The following is a 21,502-nucleotide window of genomic DNA, read 5'->3' on the forward strand; positions in this document are numbered from 1 at the left end:
TCCCCTATCAGCTTATACGTGCCGCATTACACAGCTTTTTAGCACAGCCAGGTTAAAGAAGTGCAGTGCCAGTAAACCTACTCACAGGCAGCTGTTTCTGCATTTTGGGTCTCATCAGTCTGAAACTGTTTGCTGGCTTTGCAAATAGACAGTAAAGCAGTTTGTGTGTGTAAAGTGACAAAAAGCCCCCACCGTACAGTAAATATAAATACCACTTGTGAGCACATTCGCATGTCTCCGACAGGTCGGCAGCCCTGCCGTTCCCCATTATCCCTTAGCCTGCAATATATACACAAGTCTATAGAACGGAATTTCCATCGTATCTCCCATTTATACAATAGGACTTCTCTACGGTCGGTGTCTCAATTTATAGAACAGAGCCTCCAATGTATGCCTTATTGCCCTGCCAGTGACTACCTTATGATAAACCAACTCCTGGGTGCCTTATTGTACTGACCTTCTGCTGCCTCGCTCTGCTCACCTTTGCACGCTCTGTACAGGTCCTTGTCTGCGGTGCAGGAGCTGCAGCAGTGGTGTGGGCAGCGGAAGCCCCTTGAATCGAGGACCGTGGCAGAGTACTGGCGGGCGCACGTCTCGTGGTAGAACTTGCTGCACGCCGAGACGGAGCAGCGCTTCACGCTGGTGCTGGGGATCTTGCAGGAGAAGCAGGTGTGGATACCTGTCCAAATACACAGGGCAGACGGGATAGTGTGTCCTGCAGTGCTCAGAAACACGGTGTGACCGGGGTTAGCTGGGACAGCAGCACAAGCCTAGTGAAGTAGGAAAACTGGGCCAACCGCTGAGATCAACACCTGGCTTCCCTCTGACGGTCCTACACCCCCCCACCCGCTCAACAACTCCGGCGCCACACTCCCCACTCCAGTCAGACGGGGGGCCTAGAATCCTGTTGTTCCCGGGAGACGCTGGTGGCGTGCCTGCTCACACACCCTGTAAGGCGCCTCGCTGGCATTTTCTAAACAATGCGCACACATTGCATCAGGCTACAATCACCAATACATTGTCACATCCCTAGGTATGTGTGTAAGAGACAGTCCTGAGCAGGGCACAGATATAAGGAGAGACAGATACGAGACAGCCCTGAGCAGGGCACATATAAGGAGAGACAGATATGAGACAGCCCTGAGCTGGGCACATATAAGGAGAGACAGATATGAGCCAGCCATGAGCAGGGTGCAGATATAAGGAGAGACAGATATGAGCCAGCCATGAGCAGGGTGCAGATATAAGGAGAGACAGATATGAGCCAGCCATGAGCAGAGCGCAGATATGTGACGGTGAGGGGGTAACCAGGCTCACTAATAAAGGTTAAGCCCACTTGATTGCCCCTGTTTTGGGGTCTTAGAGTGTTAGCTCTTGGACCCGTGTATTGCGCATGTGTTGCCTTGCAGTGTGTAAGGGATACAGGCTAGTGTAAAGGAAGCAGGTTAGCTTACACTCTATCTCAATACACCAAAAGGCTGTAACATACTTTTACAGAAGCGTGTATAGAAGTATATTTTATTAAGCAGCAGTGATTTAAGAAAATATGTTTTACTTTATACATGTAACATAAGGCAGGGTCTTTTCATCTCAGGATCAAAGGAGAACTCCTGGCCACCCCAGGTTTTGGTGCCAGGTTGTCTCCTGGAAGACCCATACATCAAAGTAACACTTGTGCCATAGGTGTGAGCAGCCAGATGGGCAGGATAGCCAAGTTATGTGCTAGCATCCTGGGATGAATGCAAGCTATCCTGGCCAGTTGTCACCTGCCCCAGACTTTCAGGCATTGAGCCTGCGGGGGGCTTAGAATAGTAAGTGAGCAAGATGGCGATCTGCGCACATGCCCTCTTACTTTTCTGAAGCCATAGGTTCCAGCTTTCACAAACCTGGCAAAGTGTGTAATTGGTCAGCGATTAAATTCCCACGCCAGGGGTTGGTGGACAAGCTGCAGGACTGCCTGCCCCAAAGTGTGTAAGACAGCTAGTCACCATCCCAGAGGTGTGATTCAATGTGTGTTCCAAGCTCTGAGTAAGTCATATAAGAGTCTCAGAGGCTAACTGTCCAGTTACCAGTCTCCAGCAGGAAGAGGCTACTTGAAGGAAAAGCTGCCTGGATTATTTTGCTGTTTGTTTTGCAACTGTTACTAGGGTAAGCTTAGTCATAAGCCCCTACAACTAGGAAACGCAGTTTGTATTACCCCAGATTTCCAAAGTAAGTGTATTCTTATTGTAAATTGTGTTACATTGTGTGTTTGTCTTTTCCTGAAATAAATTATATTTTTTTTACCTCCTTGTTTTGCTCAATCATATGATCCTGGTATAAATGTATTGATAAACCTGGTCTCCCGTGACAAGATATAAGGAGAGACCGATATGAGACAGCCCTGGGCAGAGCGCAGATATAAGGAGAGGTATACGAGAGACAGCCCTGAGCAGAGCGCAGATATAAGGAGAGGTATACGAGAGACAGCCCTGAGCAGAGCGCAGATATAAGGAGAGGTATACGAGAGACAGCCCTGAGCAGAGCGCAGATATAAGGAGAGGTATACGAGAGACAGCCCTGAGCAGAGCGCAGATATAAGGAGAGGTATACGAGAGACAGCTCTGAGCAGAGCGCAGATATAAGGAGAGGTATACGAGAGACAGCCCTGAGCAGAGCGCAGATATAAGGAGAGGTATACGAGAGACAGCTCTGAGCAGAGCGCAGATATAAGGAGAGGTATACGAGAGACAGCCCTGAGCAGAGCGCAGATATAAGGAGAGCTATACGAGAGACAGCCCTGAGCAGAGCGCAGATATAAGGAGAGGTATACGAGAGACAGCCCTGAGCAGAGCGCAGATATAAGGAGAGATATACGAGAGACAGCCCTGAGCAGAGCGCAGATATAAGGAGAGGTATACGAGAGACAGCCCTGAGCAGAGCGCAGATATAAGGAGAGGTATACGAGAGACAGCAATGAGCAGAGCGCAGATATAAGGAGAGATATATGAGAGAGCCCTGAGCAGAGCGCAGATATAAGGAGAGGTATACGAGAGACAGCCCTGAGCAGAGCGCAGATATAAGGAGAGGTATACGAGAGACAGCCCTGAGCAGAGCGCAGATATAAGGAGAGGTATACGAGAGACAGCCCTGAGCAGAGCGCAGATATAAGGAGAGGTATACGAGAGACAGCCCTGACTGGCAAAGCACAGGGGTAGATGCAGGAATCAAACCGGAGATATAGGATAGGACAGAGGACTGCACAATGTGGGCAATGAGGAGGGGGGGACTTTGGAGTTGGATATAACAGGAAGCCAGGAGAGAGGTTTGAGGAGATGAGCAGGGGCTATTAATTGAAAGAGTGAGCTGCTCTGAGCTGCAGCTTCCTGTATATATTGTAAGTGATAACATTTGCTGGACAAGGAGACTAGTCAGTAGAAGATGAAGGTAGTCAAGGCAGGAGAGGGTGAGAGATGAGGGCATTACTAATGCCAAAGCGAAGCTCTTGAAGAACCACACACCTGTTTTACACTCCATGCAAACGAATTTCCCATCTGGCAGGGTATCCATTCCCAAACACTCAAGATGGAAGAGGCGGGAGCATTCCCCGTCACACGATACCAGCGACTCCCCAAAACTCTCGCAGATCTGCCCAAAAAACAAAACAATGCATGGAAATTCATTTTGAGTGTAAAGGACAGTAGCTATCCCTGCACTTCCTCCATTCCCTCTCTAGCCAGAAAGGCGGGTGTCTCATGCAATAAGTGGCATGGCTTAACCAGGCTGGTAACAGCTTCAGGGAAATCCCTGATAAGGGACAAAGCTACATATGATGCTCACAATTCGATTATCTGCATCTCAAACCCCAGTCACGGCAAAGTGAAAGCACTCAGGCACGAACATCTCTACCATTTGTAATGCTCGTTTCATAGCAGATCATGTGTAATACATTGTAGGTTTTGAAATCTCTAACCTCACAAAGCTCAACGACACATCACGCAGACTACACAATACTGTGAAAGTGCTCCGCCCTACAGTATCTTGCCTAATGATTTTGAATGCTGTTTTTTTTTGGCAGGAGTCATTACCAATAATCTGTTCCTCCTAAGCACAGCTCCAGCCTTCCTCTCTACACACGTCTCAGCAGTACCTTCCTCAGGATGGAGCCGGCCTTACCTGACACACTGTATCTCTCTTGCTGGATCTCCGGGACACGCTGGAATCCACAGACTGAACGTCGGAGGCATCTGCGTCAGCCGCCGCTGAAGGACTGTCTGACTGCTTCTCGAAGCTGATCTGTGTGGAACAGCCAGGGCACAAGCAGGGCAGTCATTTCTTTGCGCAGTGCACACCATGCACGCAACAGTGTACAGAGCCGAAAACACAGGGGCAAGCTGGGACTGCCCAGCTGCGAGGCCCAATCACAACAATATTTTTTTCCTGTAGCCCCGACAGTGTTCGCAGCACTGTACTTGGAATTTTGCAGGCATAAGGAGTACCTGCCCTGTAAAACGTGTACACTAATGTTCATGGTTCATGTTTGAGGTCCACAGGGAGGTAAAGTGACTTGCCCAAGGTCACATGGAGCGGACAGCAGCCTTTGTACGCAGGATGTTGTAGCAGAGGCAAACAGTAGGATACATAGACAGGACACAGAATTACAGAGGCTCCTTTTAGTCCGGTATTGTGGCTGCATTTGATTTCAAGCTTAGAAAGCAATATTGACCCATCCTTTCCAAAAATGGAGAAAGTGATAGACCCCCCGGAACTTGAGAGCAGGCCCGAGGCTGCCTCCCGTCCTGTGCCTGGTCTCCTATATGTTGTGTAACCTCAGACCCTAGCTGACTGTGGCTTTTTTTCACATGTAGGGCAGCCTGGGGTCTATCCCTGTAGCATCTGAGTGACAAACGGAGCACAACCCGAGCAGCAGGAAACATGTCAGGATCAAGGGCTAACTACCATAAAATATATATTTATTCATTCACTCACATGGATAGCTGCAGGTGAAAACGCACCTACGCGTTTCACGCCGGAGCGCTTCATCAAGGTGGCTTTGGGTCTATCCCAAGCAGTTTTTTTATATTCCCCTACTGTTATAGTACCTACCACCTCTGTTGGGAGGCGATTCCGCACATCCACCACCCTCTCCATGAAGTACTTCCTCACTTCTCCCCGAACCTGCAATCTTCTGTATCTGCCTCTCTCCAGTTTGTCTCCCTAAAATATACTTCTCTCCCGTACTTTTAAAACCCATAATGTATTTAAACGTTTCATATCCCCCCCTCTACCCTCCAAGTCTCCCATCTGTTTTCTCTCTTTACGTCTAGACTGCAGCACAAAGCTTTTATTATTTGGTGCATGTACATTTTCTTTACTTGCAGGCTACATCCCAAGTATTTTAACAACATAACACAAAAGAGAGAGAGCGAGCACAGGAAGCGTCCATGTAAGCCGCTCTCAGGAGACGCCATTTAGGGTACCGGACATTTCAGGCGTTCCAGACATGGAGATCAATTCCCATGTCCATTAAGGACAGTAAGATACAATGCATTTCAAATGATTAGGCAGCAGATACTTCTAACACTGGGGAAACACCGCTGCTAAAAAAAACAAACGGCAAAATCCCACTCTTTTCAAAGACCCCCATCCTGCTATCGCCCCCTGTCACAGAGACATGACATCACAGAGACATGACATCACAGAGACATGACATCACAGAGACATGACATCACAGAGACATGACATCACAGAGTGACAGCGGAGACGCAGAGCACGGAACATGGCAGCACACAGGGGAACCATGCAGTCCATTACTTGGGAGGATTTAACATGATATCTACTACCCACCTATCTACCAAGCGGCGTTATTCAATAACCACCATAGTGCCTCATTCACTTCAATGGCATAGGGTGTCTTCTGGCGCTGGAAGGCATTGTGTGCAATAGCACTGCTTGCTAAAAATGGGCTATGATGTCATATTACATGAAAACATTCAGATTCACATTAAAGCAGCAATACAGATTTCCTATTTTTATTATTATTATTATTATTATTATTACAGGATTGAAGAAGGAGGCCTTAGAAGCAGCTGAATTTCAGCTCCGGGGGCTACCTGCTTCCAGAGATACGCACCTCCATGGGGAGGGGGGCAGTATCTGTGCAGCCAGGGAACTGTGAGCCTAACAGAATGGCGGCATAAATGTCACACGGGCCAATAGAAAGCTGTGATGTCATCCGGTGCAGCTTCCTATTGGCCCGCGTGACCAGGACCTATAAACCCCAGATAGCGGCACCATCTATGGAGGTATCTCGGGAAGCAGGGGGTCCCTGGCGCTGACATTAATGGGGTTCAGCTCCAGAGACCCCCTGCTTCAAACCTGTAATAAAATCATTTAAAAAGCAAGAAATGAAACATGTATAGCTGCTGTAATTGGGGTGCACCACCCTCTAAATTCCTGAGGCTCATTACTTTCAGGAGCGGGAGCAGCTCACCTGCGCATCATTGAGGCCGCGGGAGTCGGAGTCCGAAGCGTCTCGGTAGGAAGAGTTTGCAAGTTCCACGTCAGTGGAGGCGCGGCTCCTCTTCTTCAGGGGCTTGCACGCGTCTGAAATCTCACTGGCCCCTATAAACACAGAGCTCCAGGATTTACTAAGCTCCCATAAAGGGATTACAGCACAGCGATCCCGCGTATAACGGGGTTACAGCACAGCGATCCCGCGTATAACGGGGTTACAGCACAGCGATCCCGCGTATAACGGGGTTACAGCACAGCGATCCCGCGTATAACGGGGTTACAGCACAGCGATCCCGCGTATAACGGGGTTACAGCACAGCGATCCCGCGTATAACGGGGTTACAGCACAGCGATCCCGCGTATAACGGGGTTACAGCACAGAGATCATGCGTATAACGGGGTTACAGCACAGCGATCCCGTGTATAACGAGGTTACAGCACAGCGATCCCGCGTATAACGGGGTTACAGCACAGCGATCCCGCGTATAACGGGGTTACAGCACAGCGATCCCGCGTATAACGGGGTTACAGCACAGCGATCCCGCGTATAACGGGGTTACAGCGCAGCGATCCCGCGTATAACGGGGTTACAGCACAGCGATCACGCGTATAACGGGGTTACAGCACAGCGATCCCGTGTATAACGAGGTTACAGCACAGCGATCCCGCGTATAACGGGGTTACAGCACAGCGATCCCGCGTATAACGGGGTTACAGCACAGCGATCCCGCGTATAACGGGGTTACAGCACAGCGATCCCGCGTATAACGGGGTTACAGCGCAGCGATCACGCGTATAACGGGGTTACAGCACAGCGATCCCGCGTATAACGGGGTTACAGCACAGCGATCCCGCGTATAACGGGGTTACAGCACAGCGATCCCGCGTATAACGGGGTTACAGCACAGCGATCCCACGTATAACGGGGTTACAGCACAGCGATCCCGCGTATAACGGGGTTACAGCACAGCGATCCCGCGTATAACGGGGTTACAGCACAGCGATCCCGCGTATAACGGGGTTACAGCACAGCGATCCCGCGTATAACGGGATTACAGCTCAGCGATCCCGCGTATAACGGGGTTACAGCACAGCGATCCCGCGTATAACGGGGTTACAGCACAGCGATCCCACGTATAAAGGGGTTACAGCACAGCGATCCCGCGTATAACGGGGTTACAGCACAGCGATCCCACGTATAACGGGGTTACAGCACAGCGATCCCGCGTATAACGGGGTTACAGCACAGCGATCCCGCGTATAACGGGGTTACAGCACAGCGATCCCACGTATAACGGGGTTACAACACAGCGATCACGCGTATAACGGGGTTACAGCACAGCGATCCCACGTATAACGGGGTTACAGCACAGCGATCCCGCGTATAACGGGGTTACAGCACAGCGATTCCGAGAATAACGGGGTTACAGCACAGCGATCCCGCGTATAACGGGGTTACAGCACAGCGATCCCGCGTATAACGGGGTTACAGCACAGCGATCCCGCGTATAACGGGATTACAGCACAGCGATCCCGCGTATAACGGGGTTACAGCACAGCGATCCCGCGTATAACGGGGTTACAGCACAGCGATCCCGCGTATAACGGGGTTACAGCACAGCGATCCCGCGTATAACGGCGTTACAGCACAGCGATCCCGCGTATAACGGGGTTACAGCACAGCGATCCCGCGTATAACGGGGTTACAGCACAGCGATCCCGCGTATAACGGGGTTACAGCACAGCGATCCCGCGTATAACGGGGTTACAGCACAGCGATCCCACGTATAACGGGGTTACAGCGCAGCGATCCCGCGTATAACGGGGTTACAGCACAGCGATCCCGCGTATAACGGGGTTACAGCGCAGCGATCCCGCGTATAACGGGGTTACAGCACAGCGATCCCTCATGTAACGGGGTTACAGCACAGCGATCCCTCATGTAACGGGGTTACAGCACAGCGATCCCGCGTATAACGGGATTACAGCTCAGCGATCCCGCGTATAACGGGGTTACAGCACAGCGATCCCACGTATAACGGGGTTACAGCACAGCGATCCCACATATAACGGGGTTACAGCACAGCGATCCCACGTATAACGGGGTTACAGCACAGCGATCCCGCGTATAACGGGGTTACAGCACAGCGATCCCGCGTATAACTGGGTTACAGCACAGCGATCCCACGTATAACGGGGTTACAGCACAACGATACCGCGTGTAACGGGGTTACAGCACAGCGATCCCGCGAATAACGGGGTTACAGCACAGCGATCCCGCGTATAATGGGGTTACAGCACAGCGATCCCGCGTATAACGGGGTTACAGCACAGCGATCCCACGTATAACGGGATTACAGCACAGCGATCCCGCGTATAACGGGGTTACAGCACAGCGATCCCGCGTATAACGGGGTTACAGCACAGCGATCCCGCGTATAACGGGGTTACAGCACAGCGATCCCGCGTATAACGGGGTTACAGCACAGCGATCCCGCGTATAACGGGGTTACAGCACAGCTATCAAGCGTATAACGGGGTTACAGCACAACGATCCCGCGTATAATGGGGTTACAGCACAGCGATCAAGCGTATAACGGGGTTACAGCACAGCGATGAAGCGTATAACGGGGTTACAGCACAACGATCCCGCGTATAACGGGGTTCCAGCACAACGATCCCACGTATAACGGGGTTACAGCACAGCGATCCCGCGTATAACGGGGTTACAGCACAGCGATCCCGCGTATAACGGGGTTACAGCACAGCGATCCCGCGTATAACGGGGTTACAGCACAGCGATCCCACGTATAACGGGGTTACAGCACAGCGATCCCGCGTATAACGGGGTTACAGCACAGCGATCCCGCGTATAACGGGGTTACAGCACAGCGATCCCACGTATAACGGGGTTACAGCACAGCGATCCCACGTATAACGGGGTTACAGCACAGCGATCCCGCGTATAACGGGGTTACAGCACAGCGATCCCACGTATAACGGGGTTACAGCACAGCGATCCCACGTATAACGGGGTTACAGCACAGCGATCCCGCGTATAACGGGGTTACAGCACAGCGATCCCGCGTATAACGGGGTTACAGCACAGCGATCCCGCGTATAACGGGGTTACAGCACAGCGATCCCGCGTATAACGGGGTTACAGCACAGAGATCCCGCGTATAACGGGGTTACAGCACAGCGATCCCGCGTATAACGGGGTTACAGCACAGCGATCCCGCGTATAACGGGGTTACAGCACAGCGATCCCGCGTATAACGGGGTTACAGCACAGCGATCCCGCGTATAACAGGGTTACAGCACAGCGATCCCGCGTATAACGGGGTTACAGCACAGTGATCCCGCGTATAACGGGGTTACAGCACAGCGATCCTACGTATAACGGGGTTACAGCACAGCGATCCCGCGTGTAACGGGGTCACAGCACAGCGATCCCACGTATAACGGAGTTACAGCACAGCGATCCCGCGTATAACGGGGTTACAGCACGTATAACGGGGTTACAGCACAGCGATCCCGCGTATAACGGGGTTACAGCACAGAGATCCCGCGTATAACGGGGTCACAGCACAGCGATCCCGCGTATAACGGGTTTACAGCACAGCGATCCCGCGTATAACAGGGTTACAGCACAGCGATCCCGCGTATAACGGGGTTACAGCACAGCGATCCCACGTATAACGGGGTTACAGCACAGCGATCCCACGTATAACGGGGTTACAGCACAGCGATCCCGCGTATAACGGGGTTACAGCACAGCGATCCCGCGTATAACGGGGTTACAGCACAGCGATCCCGCGTATAACGGGGTTACAGCACAGAGATCCCGCGTATAACGGGGTTACAGCACAGCGATCCCGCGTATAACGGGGTTACAGCACAGCGATCCCGCGTATAACGGGGTTACAGCACAGCGATCCCGCGTATAACGGGGTTACAGCACAGCGATCCCGCGTATAACGGGGTTACAGCACAGCGATCCCGCGTATAACGGGGTTACAGCACAGTGATCCCGCGTATAACGGGGTTACAGCACAGCGATCCTACGTATAACGGGGTTACAGCACAGCGATCCCGCATGTAACAGGGTCACAGCACAGCGATCCCACGTATAACGGGGTTACAGCACAGCGATCCCGCGTATAACGGGGTTACAGCACGTATAACGGGGTTACAGCACAGCGATCCCGCGTATAACGGGGTTACAGCACAGCGATCCCGCGTATAACGGGGTCACAGCACAGCGATCCCGCGTATAACGGGGTTACAGCACAGCGATCCCGCGTATAACAAGGTCACAGCACAGCGATCCCGCGTATAACGGGGTTACAGCACAGCGATCCCGCGTATAACGGGGTTACAGCACAGCGATCCCACGTATAACGGGGTTACAGCACAGCGATCCCACGTATAACGGAGTCACAGCACAGCGATCCCACGTATAACGGGGTTACAGCACAGCGATCCCGCGTATAACGGGGTTACAGCACAGCGATCCCACGTATAACGGGGTTACAGCACAGCGATCCCACGTATAACGGGATTACAGCACAGCGATCCCGCGTATAACGGGGTTACAGCACAGAGATCCCGCGTATAACGGGGTTACAGCACAGAGATCCCGCGAATAACGGGGTTACAGCACAGCGATCTCGCGTATAACGGGGTTACAGCACAGCGATTCCGCGTATAACGGGGTTACAGCACAGCGATCCCGCGTATAACGGGGTTAAAGCACAGAGATCCCGCGTATAACGGGGTTACAGCACAGAGATCCCGCGTATAACGGGGTTACAGCACAGCGATCTCGCGTATAACGGGGTTACAGCACAGCGATCCCGCGTATAACGGGGTTACAGCACAGCGATCCCGCGTATAACGGGGTTACAGCACAGCGATCCCGCGTATAACGGGGTTACAGCACAGCGATCCCGCGTATAACGGGGTTACAGCACAGCGATCCCGCGTATAACGGGGTTACAGCACAGCGATCCCGCGTATAACGGGGTTACAGCACAGCGATGCCGCGTATAACGGGGTTACAGCGCAGCGATCCCACGTATAACGGGGTTACAGCACAGCGATCCCACGTATAACGGGGTTACAGCACAGCGATCCCGCGTATAACGGGGTTACAGCACAGCGATCCCGCGTATAACGGGGTTACAGCACAGCGATCCCGCGTATAACGGGGTTACAGCACAGCGATCCCGCGTATAAGGGGGTTATAGCACAGCGATCCCGCGTGTAACGGGGTTACAGCACAGCGATCCCGCGTATAACCGGGTTACAGCACAGCGATCCCGCGTATAACGGGGTTACAGCACAGCGATCCCGCGTATAACGGGGTTACAGCACAGCGATCCCGCGTATAACGGGGTTACAGCACAGCGATCCCGCGTATAACGGGGTTACAGCACAGCGATCCCGCGTATAACGTGGTTACAGCACAGCGATCCCGCGTATAACGGGGTTACAGCACAGCGATCCCGCGTATAACGGGGTTACAGCACAGCGGTCCCGCATATAACGGGATTACAGCACAGCGATCCCGCGTATAACGGGGTTACAGCACAGCGATCCCGCGTATAACGGGGTTACAGCACAGCGATCCCGCGTATAACGGCGTTACAGCACAGCGATCCCACGTATAACGGGGTTACAGCACAGCGATCCCGCGTATAACGGGGTTACAGCACAGCGATCCCGCGTATAACGGGGTTACAGCACAGCGATCCCGCGTATAACGGGGTTACAGCACAGCGATCCCACGTATAACGGGGTTACAGCACAGCGATCCCGCGTATAACGGGGTTACAGCGCAGCGATCCCGCGTATAACGGGGTTACAGCACAGCGATCCCTCATGTAACGGGGTTACAGCACAGCGATCCCTCATGTAACGGGGTTACAGCACAGCGATCCCGCGTATAACGGGATTACAGCTCAGCGATCCCACGTATAACGGGGTTACAGCACAGCGATCCCGCGTATAACGGGGTTACAGCACAGCGATCCCGCGTATAACTGGGTTACAGCACAGCGATCCCACGTATAACGGGGTTACAGCACAACTATCCCGCGTGTAACGGGGTTACAGCACAGCGATCCCGCGTATAACGGGGTTACAGCACAGCGATCCCGCGTATAACGGGGTTACAGCACAGCGATCCCGCGTATAACGGGGTTACAGCACAGCGATCCCACGTATAACGGGATTACAGCACAGCGATCCCGCGTATAACGGGGTTACAGCACAGCGATCCCGCGTATAACGGGGTTACAGCACAGCGATCCCGCGTATAACGGGGTTACAGCACAGCGATCCCGCGTATAACGGGGTTACAGCACAGCGATCCCGCGTATAACGGGGTTACAGCACAGCTATCAAGCGTATAACGGGGTTACAGCACAACGATCCCGCGTATAATGGGGTTACAGCACAGCGATCAAGCGTATAACGGGGTTACAGCACAGCGATCAAGCGTATAACGGGGTTACAGCACAACGATCCCGCGTATAACGGGGTTCCAGCACAACGATCCCGCGTATAACGGGGTTACAGCACAGCGATCCCGCGTATAACGGGGTTACAGCACAGCGATCCCGCGTATAACGGGGTTACAGCACAGCGATCCCGCGTATAACGGGGTTACAGCACAGCGATCCCACGTATAACGGGGTTACAGCACAGCGATCCCGCGTATAACGGGGTTACAGCACAGCGATCCCGCGTATAACAGGGTTACAGCACAGCGATCCCACGTATAACGGGGTTACAGCACAGCGATCCCACGTATAACGGGGTTACAGCACAGCGATCCCGCGTATAACGGGGTTACAGCACAGCGATCCCGCGTATAACGGGATTACAGCTCAGCGATCCCGCGTATAACGGGGTTACAGCACAGCGATCCCACGTATAACGGGGTTACAGCACAGCGATCCCACGTATAACGGGGTTACAGCACAGCGATCCCACGTATAACGGGGTTACAGCACAGCGATCCCACGTATAACGGGGTTACAGCACAGCGATCCCGCGTATAACGGGGTTACAGCACAGCGATCCCGCGTATAACTGGGTTACAGCACAGCGATCCCACGTATAACGGGGTTACAGCACAACGATCCCGCGTGTAACGGGGTTACAGCACAGCGATCCCGCGTATAACGGGGTTACAGCACAGCGATCCCGCGTATAATGGGGTTACAGCACAGCGATCCCGCGTATAACGGGGTTACAGCACAGCGATCCCACGTATAACGGGATTACAGCACAGCGATCCCGCGTATAACGGGGTTACAGCACAGCGATCCCGCGTATAACGGGGTTACAGCACAGCGATCCCGCGTATAACGGGGTTACAGCACAGCGATCCCGCGTATAACGGGGTTACAGCACAGCGATCCCGCGTATAACGGGGTTACAGCACAGCTATCAAGCGTATAACGGGGTTACAGCACAACGATCCCGCGTATAATGGGGTTACAGCACAGCGATCAAGCGTATAACGGGGTTACAGCACAGCGATCAAGCGTATAACGGGGTTACAGCACAACGATCCCGCGTATAACGGGGTTCCAGCACAACGATCCCGCGTATAACGGGGTTACAGCACAGCGATCCCGCGTATAACGGGGTTACAGCACAGCGATCCCGCGTATAACGGGGTTACAGCACAGCGATCCCGCGTATAACGGGGTTACAGCACAGCGATCCCACGTATAACGGGGTTACAGCACAGCGATCCCGCGTATAACGGGGTTACAGCACAGCGATCCCGCGTATAACAGGGTTACAGCACAGCGATCCCACGTATAACGGGGTTACAGCACAGCGATCCCACGTATAACGGGGTTACAGCACAGCGATCCCGCGTATAACGGGGTTACAGCACAGCGATCCCGCGTATAACGGGGTTACAGCACAGCGATCCCGCGTATAACGGGGTTACAGCACAGAGATCCCGCGTATAACGGGGTTACAGCACAGCGATCCCGCGTATAACGGGGTTACAGCACAGCGATCCCGCGTATAACGAGGTTACAGCACAGCGATCCCGCGTATAACGGGGTTACAGCACAGCGATCCCGCGTATAACGGGGTTACAGCACAGCGATCCCGCGTATAACGGGGTTACAGCACAGCGATCCCACGTATAACGGGGTTACAGCACAGCGATCCCGCGTGTAACGGGGTCACAGCACAGCGATCCCACGTATAACGGGGTTACAGCACAGCGATCCCGCGTATAACGGGGTTACAGCACAGCGATCCCACGTATAACGGGGTTACAGCACAGCGATCCCGCGTATAACGGGGTTACAGCACGTATAACGGGGTTACAGCACAGCGATCCCGCGTATAACGGGGTTACAGCACAGCGATCCCGCGTATAACGGGGTCACAGCACAGCGATCCCGCGTATAACGGGGTTACAGCACAGCGATCCCGCGTATAACGGGGTTACAGCACAGCGATCCCGCGTATAACGGGGTTACAGCACAGCGATCCCACGTATAACGGGGTTACAGCACAGCGATCCCACATATAACGGGGTTACAGCACAGCGATCCCGCGTATAACGGGGTTACAGCACAGCGATCCCGCGTATAACGGGGTTACAGCACAGCGATCCCGCGTATAACGGGGTTACAGCACAGAGATCCCGCGTATAACGGGGTTACAGCACAGCGATCCCGCGTATAACGGGGTTACAGCACAGCGATCCCGCGTATAACGGGGTTACAGCACAGCGATCCCGCGTATAACGGGGTTACAGCACAGCGATCCCGCGTATAACAGGGTTACAGCACAGCGATCCCGCGTATAACGGGGTTACAGCACGTATAACGGGGTTACAGCACAGCGATCCCGCGTATAACGGGGTTACAGCACAGCGATCCCGCGTATAACGGGGTCACAGCACAGCGATCCCGCGTATAACGGGGTTACAGCACAGCGATCCCGCGTATAACAAGGTCACAGCACAGCGATCCCGCGTATAACGGGGTTACAGCACAGCGATCCCGCGTATAACGGGGTTACAGCACAGCGATCCCACGTATAACGGGGTTACAGCACAGCGATCCCACGTATAACGGAGTCACAGCACAGCGATCCCACGTATAACGGGGTTACAGTACAGCGATCCCGCGTATAACGGGGTTACAGCACAGCGATCCCACGTATAACGGGGTTACAGCACAGCGATCCCACGTATAACGGGATTACAGCACAGCGATCCCGCGTATAACGGGGTTACAGCACAGAGATCCCGCGTATAACGGGGTTACAGCACAGAGATCCCGCGAATAACGGGGTTACAGCACAGCGATCTCGCGTATAACGGGGTTACAGCACAGCGATTCCGCGTATAACGGGGTTACAGCACAGCGATCCCGCGTATAACGGGGTTAAAGCACAGAGATCCCGCGTATAACGGGGTTACAGCACAGAGATCCCGCGTATAACGGGGTTACAGCACAGCGATCTCGCGTATAACGGGGTTACAGCACAGCGATCCCGCGTATAACGGGGTTACAGCACAGCGATCCCGCGTATAACGGGGTTACAGCACAGCGATCCCGCGTATAACGGGGTTACAGCACAGCGATCCCGCGTATAACGGGGTTACAGCACAGCGATCCCGCGTATAACGGGGTTACAGCACAGCGATCCCGCGTATAACGGGGTTACAGCACAGCGATGCCGCGTATAACGGGGTTACAGCGCAGCGATCCCACGTATAACGGGGTTACAGCACAGCGATCCCACGTATAACGGGGTTACAGCACAGCGATCCCGCGTATAACGGGGTTACAGCACAGCGATCCCGCGTATAACGGGGTTACAGCACAGCGATCCCGCGTATAACGGGGTTACAGCACAGCGATCCCGCGTATAAGGGGGTTATAGCACAGCGATCCCGCGTGTAACGGGGTTACAGCACAGCGATCCCGCGTATAACCGGGTTACAGCACAGCGATCCCGCGTATAACGGGGTTACAGCACAGCGATCCCGCGTATAACGGGGTTACAGCACAGCGATCCCGCGTATAACGGGGTTACAGCACAGCGATCCCGCGTATAACGGGGTTACAGCACAGCGATCCCGCGTATAACGTGGTTACAGCACAGCGATCCCGCGTATAACGGGGTTACAGCACAGCGATCCCGCGTATAACGGGGTTACAGCACAGCGGTCCCGCATATAACGGGATTACAGCACAGCGATCCCGCGTATAACGGGGTTACAGCACAGCGATCCCGCGTATAACGGGGTTACAGCACAGCGATCCCGCGTATAACGGCGTTACAGCACAGCGATCCCACGTATAACGGGGTTACAGCACAGCGATCCCGCGTATAACGGGGTTACAGCACAGCGATCCCGCGTATAACGGGGTTACAGCACAGCGATCCCGCGTATAACGGGGTTACAGCACAGCGATCCCACGTATAACGGGGTTACAGCACAGCGATCCCGCGTATAACGGGGTTACAGCGCAGCGATCCCGCGTATAACGGGGTTACAGCACAGCGATCCCTCATGTAACGGGGTTACAGCACAGCGATCCCTCATGTAACGGGGTTACAGCACAGCGATCCCGCGTATAACGGGATTACAGCTCAGCGATCCCACGTATAACGGGGTTACAGCACAGCGATCCCGCGTATAACGGGGTTACAGCACAGCGATCCCGCGTATAACTGGGTTACAGCACAGCGATCCCACGTATAACGGGGTTACAGCACAACGATCCCGCGTGTAACGGGGTTACAGCACAGCGATCCCGCGTATAACGGGGTTACAGCACAGCGATCCCGCGTATAATGGGGTTACAGCACAGCGATCCCGCGTATAACGGGGTTACAGCACAGCGATCCCACGTATAACGGGATTACAGCACAGCGATCCCGCGTATAACGGGGTTACAGCACAGCGATCCCGCGTATAACGGGGTTACAGCACAGCGATCCCGCGTATAACGGGGTTACAGCACAGCGATCCCGCGTATAACGGGGTTACAGCACAGCGATCCCGCGTATAACGGGGTTACAGCACAGCTATCAAGCGTATAACGGGGTTACAGCACAACGATCCCGCGTATAATGGGGTTACAGCACAGCGATCAAGCGTATAACGGGGTTACAGCACAGCGATCAACCGTATAACGGGGTTACAGCACAACGATCCCGCGTATAACGGGGTTCCAGCACAACGATCCCGCGTATAACGGGGTTACAGCACAGCGATCCCACGTATAACGGGGTTACAGCACAGCGATCCCACGTATAACGGGGTTACAGCACAGCGATCCCGCGTATAACGGGGTTACAGCACAGCGATCCCGCGTATAACGGGATTACAGCTCAGCGATCCCGCGTATAACGGGGTTACAGCACAGCGATCCCACGTATAACGGGGTTACAGCACAGCGATCCCACGTATAACGGGGTTACAGCACAGCGATCCCACGTATAACGGGGTTACAGCACAGCGATCCCACGTATAACGGGGTTACAGCACAGCGATCCCGCGTATAACGGGGTTACAGCACAGCGATCCCGCGTATAACTGGGTTACAGCACAGCGATCCCACGTATAACGGGGTTACAGCACAACGATCCCGCGTGTAACGGGGTTACAGCACAGCGATCCCGCGTATAACGGGGTTACAGCACAGCGATCCCGCGTATAATGGGGTTACAGCACAGCGATCCCGCGTATAACGGGGTTACAGCACAGCGATCCCACGTATAACGGGATTACAGCACAGCGATCCCGCGTATAACGGGGTTACAGCACAGCGATCCCGCGTATAACGGGGTTACAGCACAGCGATCCCGCGTATAACGGGGTTACAGCACAGCGATCCCGCGTATAACGGGGTTACAGCACAGCGATCCCGCGTATAACGGGGTTACAGCACAGCTATCAAGCGTATAACGGGGTTACAGCACAACGATCCCGCGTATAATGGGGTTACAGCACAGCGATCAAGCGTATAACGGGGTTACAGCACAGCGATCAAGCGTATAACGGGGTTACAGCACAACGATCCCGCGTATAACGGGGTTCCAGCACAACGATCCCGCGTATAACGGGGTTACAGCACAGCGATCCCGCGTATAACGGGGTTACAGCACAGCGATCCCGCGTATAACGGGGTTACAGCACAGCGATCCCGCGTATAACGGGGTTACAGCACAGCGATCCCACGTATAACGGGGTTACAGCACAGCGATCCCGCGTATAACGGGGTTACAGCACAGCGATCCCGCGTATAACAGGGTTACAGCACAGCGATCCCACGTATAACGGGGTTACAGCACAGCGATCCCACGTATAACGGGGTTACAGCACAGCGATCCCGCGTATAACGGGGTTACAGCACAGCGATCCCGCGTATAACGGGGTTACAGCACAGCGATCCCGCGTATAACGGGGTTACAGCACAGAGATCCCGCGTATAACGGGGTTACAGCACAGCGATCCCGCGTATAACGGGGTTACAGCACAGCGATCCCGCGTATAACGAAGTTACAGCACAGCGATCCCGCGTATAACGGGGATACAGCACAGCGATCCCGCGTATAACGGGGTTACAGCACAGCGATCCCGCGTATAACGGGGTTACAGCACAGCGATCCCACGTATAACGGGGTTACAGCACAGCGATCCCGCGTGTAACGGGGTCACAGCACAGCGATCCCACGTATAACGGGGTTACAGCACAGCGATCCCGCGTATAACGGGGTTACAGCACGTATAACGGGGTTACAGCACAGAGATCCCGCGTATAACGGGGTCACAGCACAGCGATCCCGCGTATAACGGGGTTACAGCACAGCGATCCCGCGTATAACGGGGTTACAGCACAGCGATCCCGCGTATAACGGGGTTACAGCACAGCGATCACACGTATAACGGGGTTACAGCACAGCGATCCCACATATAACGGGGTTACAGCACAGCGATCCCGCGTATAACGGGGTTACAGCACAGCGATCCCGCGTATAACGGGGTTACAGCACAGCGATCCCGCGTATAACGGGGTTACAGCACAGAGATCCCGCGTATAACGGGGTTACAGCACAGCGATCCCGCGTATAACGGGGTTACAGCACAGCGATCCCGCGTATAACGGGGTTACAGCACAGCGATCCCGCGTATAACGGGGTTACAGCACAGCGATCCCGCGTATAACAGGGTTACAGCACAGCGATCCCGCGTATAACGGGGTTACAGCACAGTGATCCCGCGTATAACGGGGTTACAGCACAGCGATCCTACGTATAACGGGGTTACAGCACAGCGATCCCGCGTGTAACGGGGTCACAGCACAGCGATCCCACGTATAACGGGGTTACAGCACAGCGATCCCGCGTATAACGGGGTTACAGCACGTATAACGGGGTTACAGCACAGCGATCCCGCGTATAACGGGGTTACAGCACAGCGATCCCGCGTATAACGGGGTCACAGCACAGCGATCCCGCGTATAACGGGGTTACAGCACAGCGATCCCACGTATAACGGGGTTACAGCACAGCGATCCCACGTATAACGGAGTCACAGCACAGCGATCCCACGTATAACGGGGTTACAGCACAGCGATCCCGCGTATAACGGGGTTACAGCACAGCGATCCCACGTATAACGGGGTTACAGCACAGCGATCCCACGTATAACGGGATTACAGCACAGCGATCCCGCGTATAACGAGGTTACAGCACAGAGATCCCGCGTATAACGGGGTTACAGCACAGAGATCCCGCGTATAACGGGGTTACAGCACAGCGATCTCGCGTATAACGGGGTTACAGCACAGCGATCCCGCGTATAACGGGGTTACAGCACAGCGATCCCGCGTATAACGGGGTTACAGCACAGAGATCCCGCGTATAACGGGGTTACAGCACAGAGATCCCGCGTATAACGGGGTTACAGCACAGCGATCTCGCGTATAACGGGGTTACAGCACAGCGATCCCGCGTATAACGGGGTTACAGCACAGCGATCCCGCGTATAACGGGGTTACAGCACAGCGATCCCGCGTATAACGGGGTTACAGCACAGCGATCCCGCGTATAACGGGGTTACAGCACAGCGATGCCGCGTATAATGGGGTTACAGCGCAGCGATCCCACGTATAACGGGGTTACAGCACAGCGATCCCACGTATAACGGGGTTACAGCACAGCGATCCCGCGTATAACGGGGTTACAGCACAGCGATCCCGCGTATAACGGGGTTACAGCACAGCGATCCCGCGTATAACGGGGTTACAGCACAGCGATCCCGCGTATAACGGGGTTACAGCACAGCGATCCCGCGTATAACGGGGTTACAGCACAGCGATCCCGCGTATAACGGGGTTACAGCACAGCGATCCCGCGTATAACGGGGTTACAGCACAGCGATCCCACGTATAACGGAGTCACAGCACAGCGATCCCACGTATAACGGGGTTACAGCACAGCGATCCCGCGTATAACGGGGTTACAGCACAGCGATCCCACGTATAACGGGGTTACAGCACAGCGATCCCACGTATAACGGGGTTACAGCACAGCGATCCCACGTATAACGGGATTACAGCACAGCGATCCCGCGAATAACGGGGTTACAGCACAGAGATCCCGCGTATAACGGGGTTACAGCACAGAGATCCCGCGTATAACGGGGTTACAGCACAGCGATCTCGCGTATAACGGGGTTACAGCACAGCGATCCCGCGTATAACGGGGTTACAGCACAGCGATCCCGCGTATAACGGGGTTACAGCACAGAGATCCCGCGTATAACGGGGTTACAGCACAGAGATCCCGCGTATAACGGGGTTACAGCACAGCGATCTCGCGTATAACGGGGTTACAGCACAGCGATCCCGCGTATAACGGGGTTACAGCACAGCGATCCCGCGTATAACGGGGTTACAGCACAGCGATCCCGCGTATAACGGGGTTACAGCAC

General features: G+C 54.0%; 1 protein-coding gene across 6 annotated transcripts in view; it reads right to left on the reverse strand.

Moving 5' to 3' along the window:
- The window catches only part of NSD3 (nuclear receptor binding SET domain protein 3), a 152,743-nt gene that overhangs the window by 63,949 nt on the left and 67,292 nt on the right, over nt 1-21,502 (reverse strand). For all 6 annotated transcript variants that reach the window (XM_075601247.1, XM_075601246.1, XM_075601245.1 and 3 more), the window contains exons 9-12: nt 6,473-6,603; nt 4,156-4,275; nt 3,501-3,627; nt 482-679 (exon numbers count right to left, since the gene is read on the reverse strand). In XM_075601247.1, coding sequence (XP_075457362.1) covers nt 482-679; nt 3,501-3,627; nt 4,156-4,275; nt 6,473-6,603 — 576 coding nt within the window. The remainder of the gene's footprint in view (nt 1-481; nt 680-3,500; nt 3,628-4,155; nt 4,276-6,472; nt 6,604-21,502) is intronic.

This window comes from Ascaphus truei, chromosome 5 (assembly GCF_040206685.1).
Source record: "Ascaphus truei isolate aAscTru1 chromosome 5, aAscTru1.hap1, whole genome shotgun sequence".
In the NCBI taxonomy this organism is placed as follows: domain Eukaryota; kingdom Metazoa; phylum Chordata; class Amphibia; order Anura; family Ascaphidae; genus Ascaphus; species Ascaphus truei.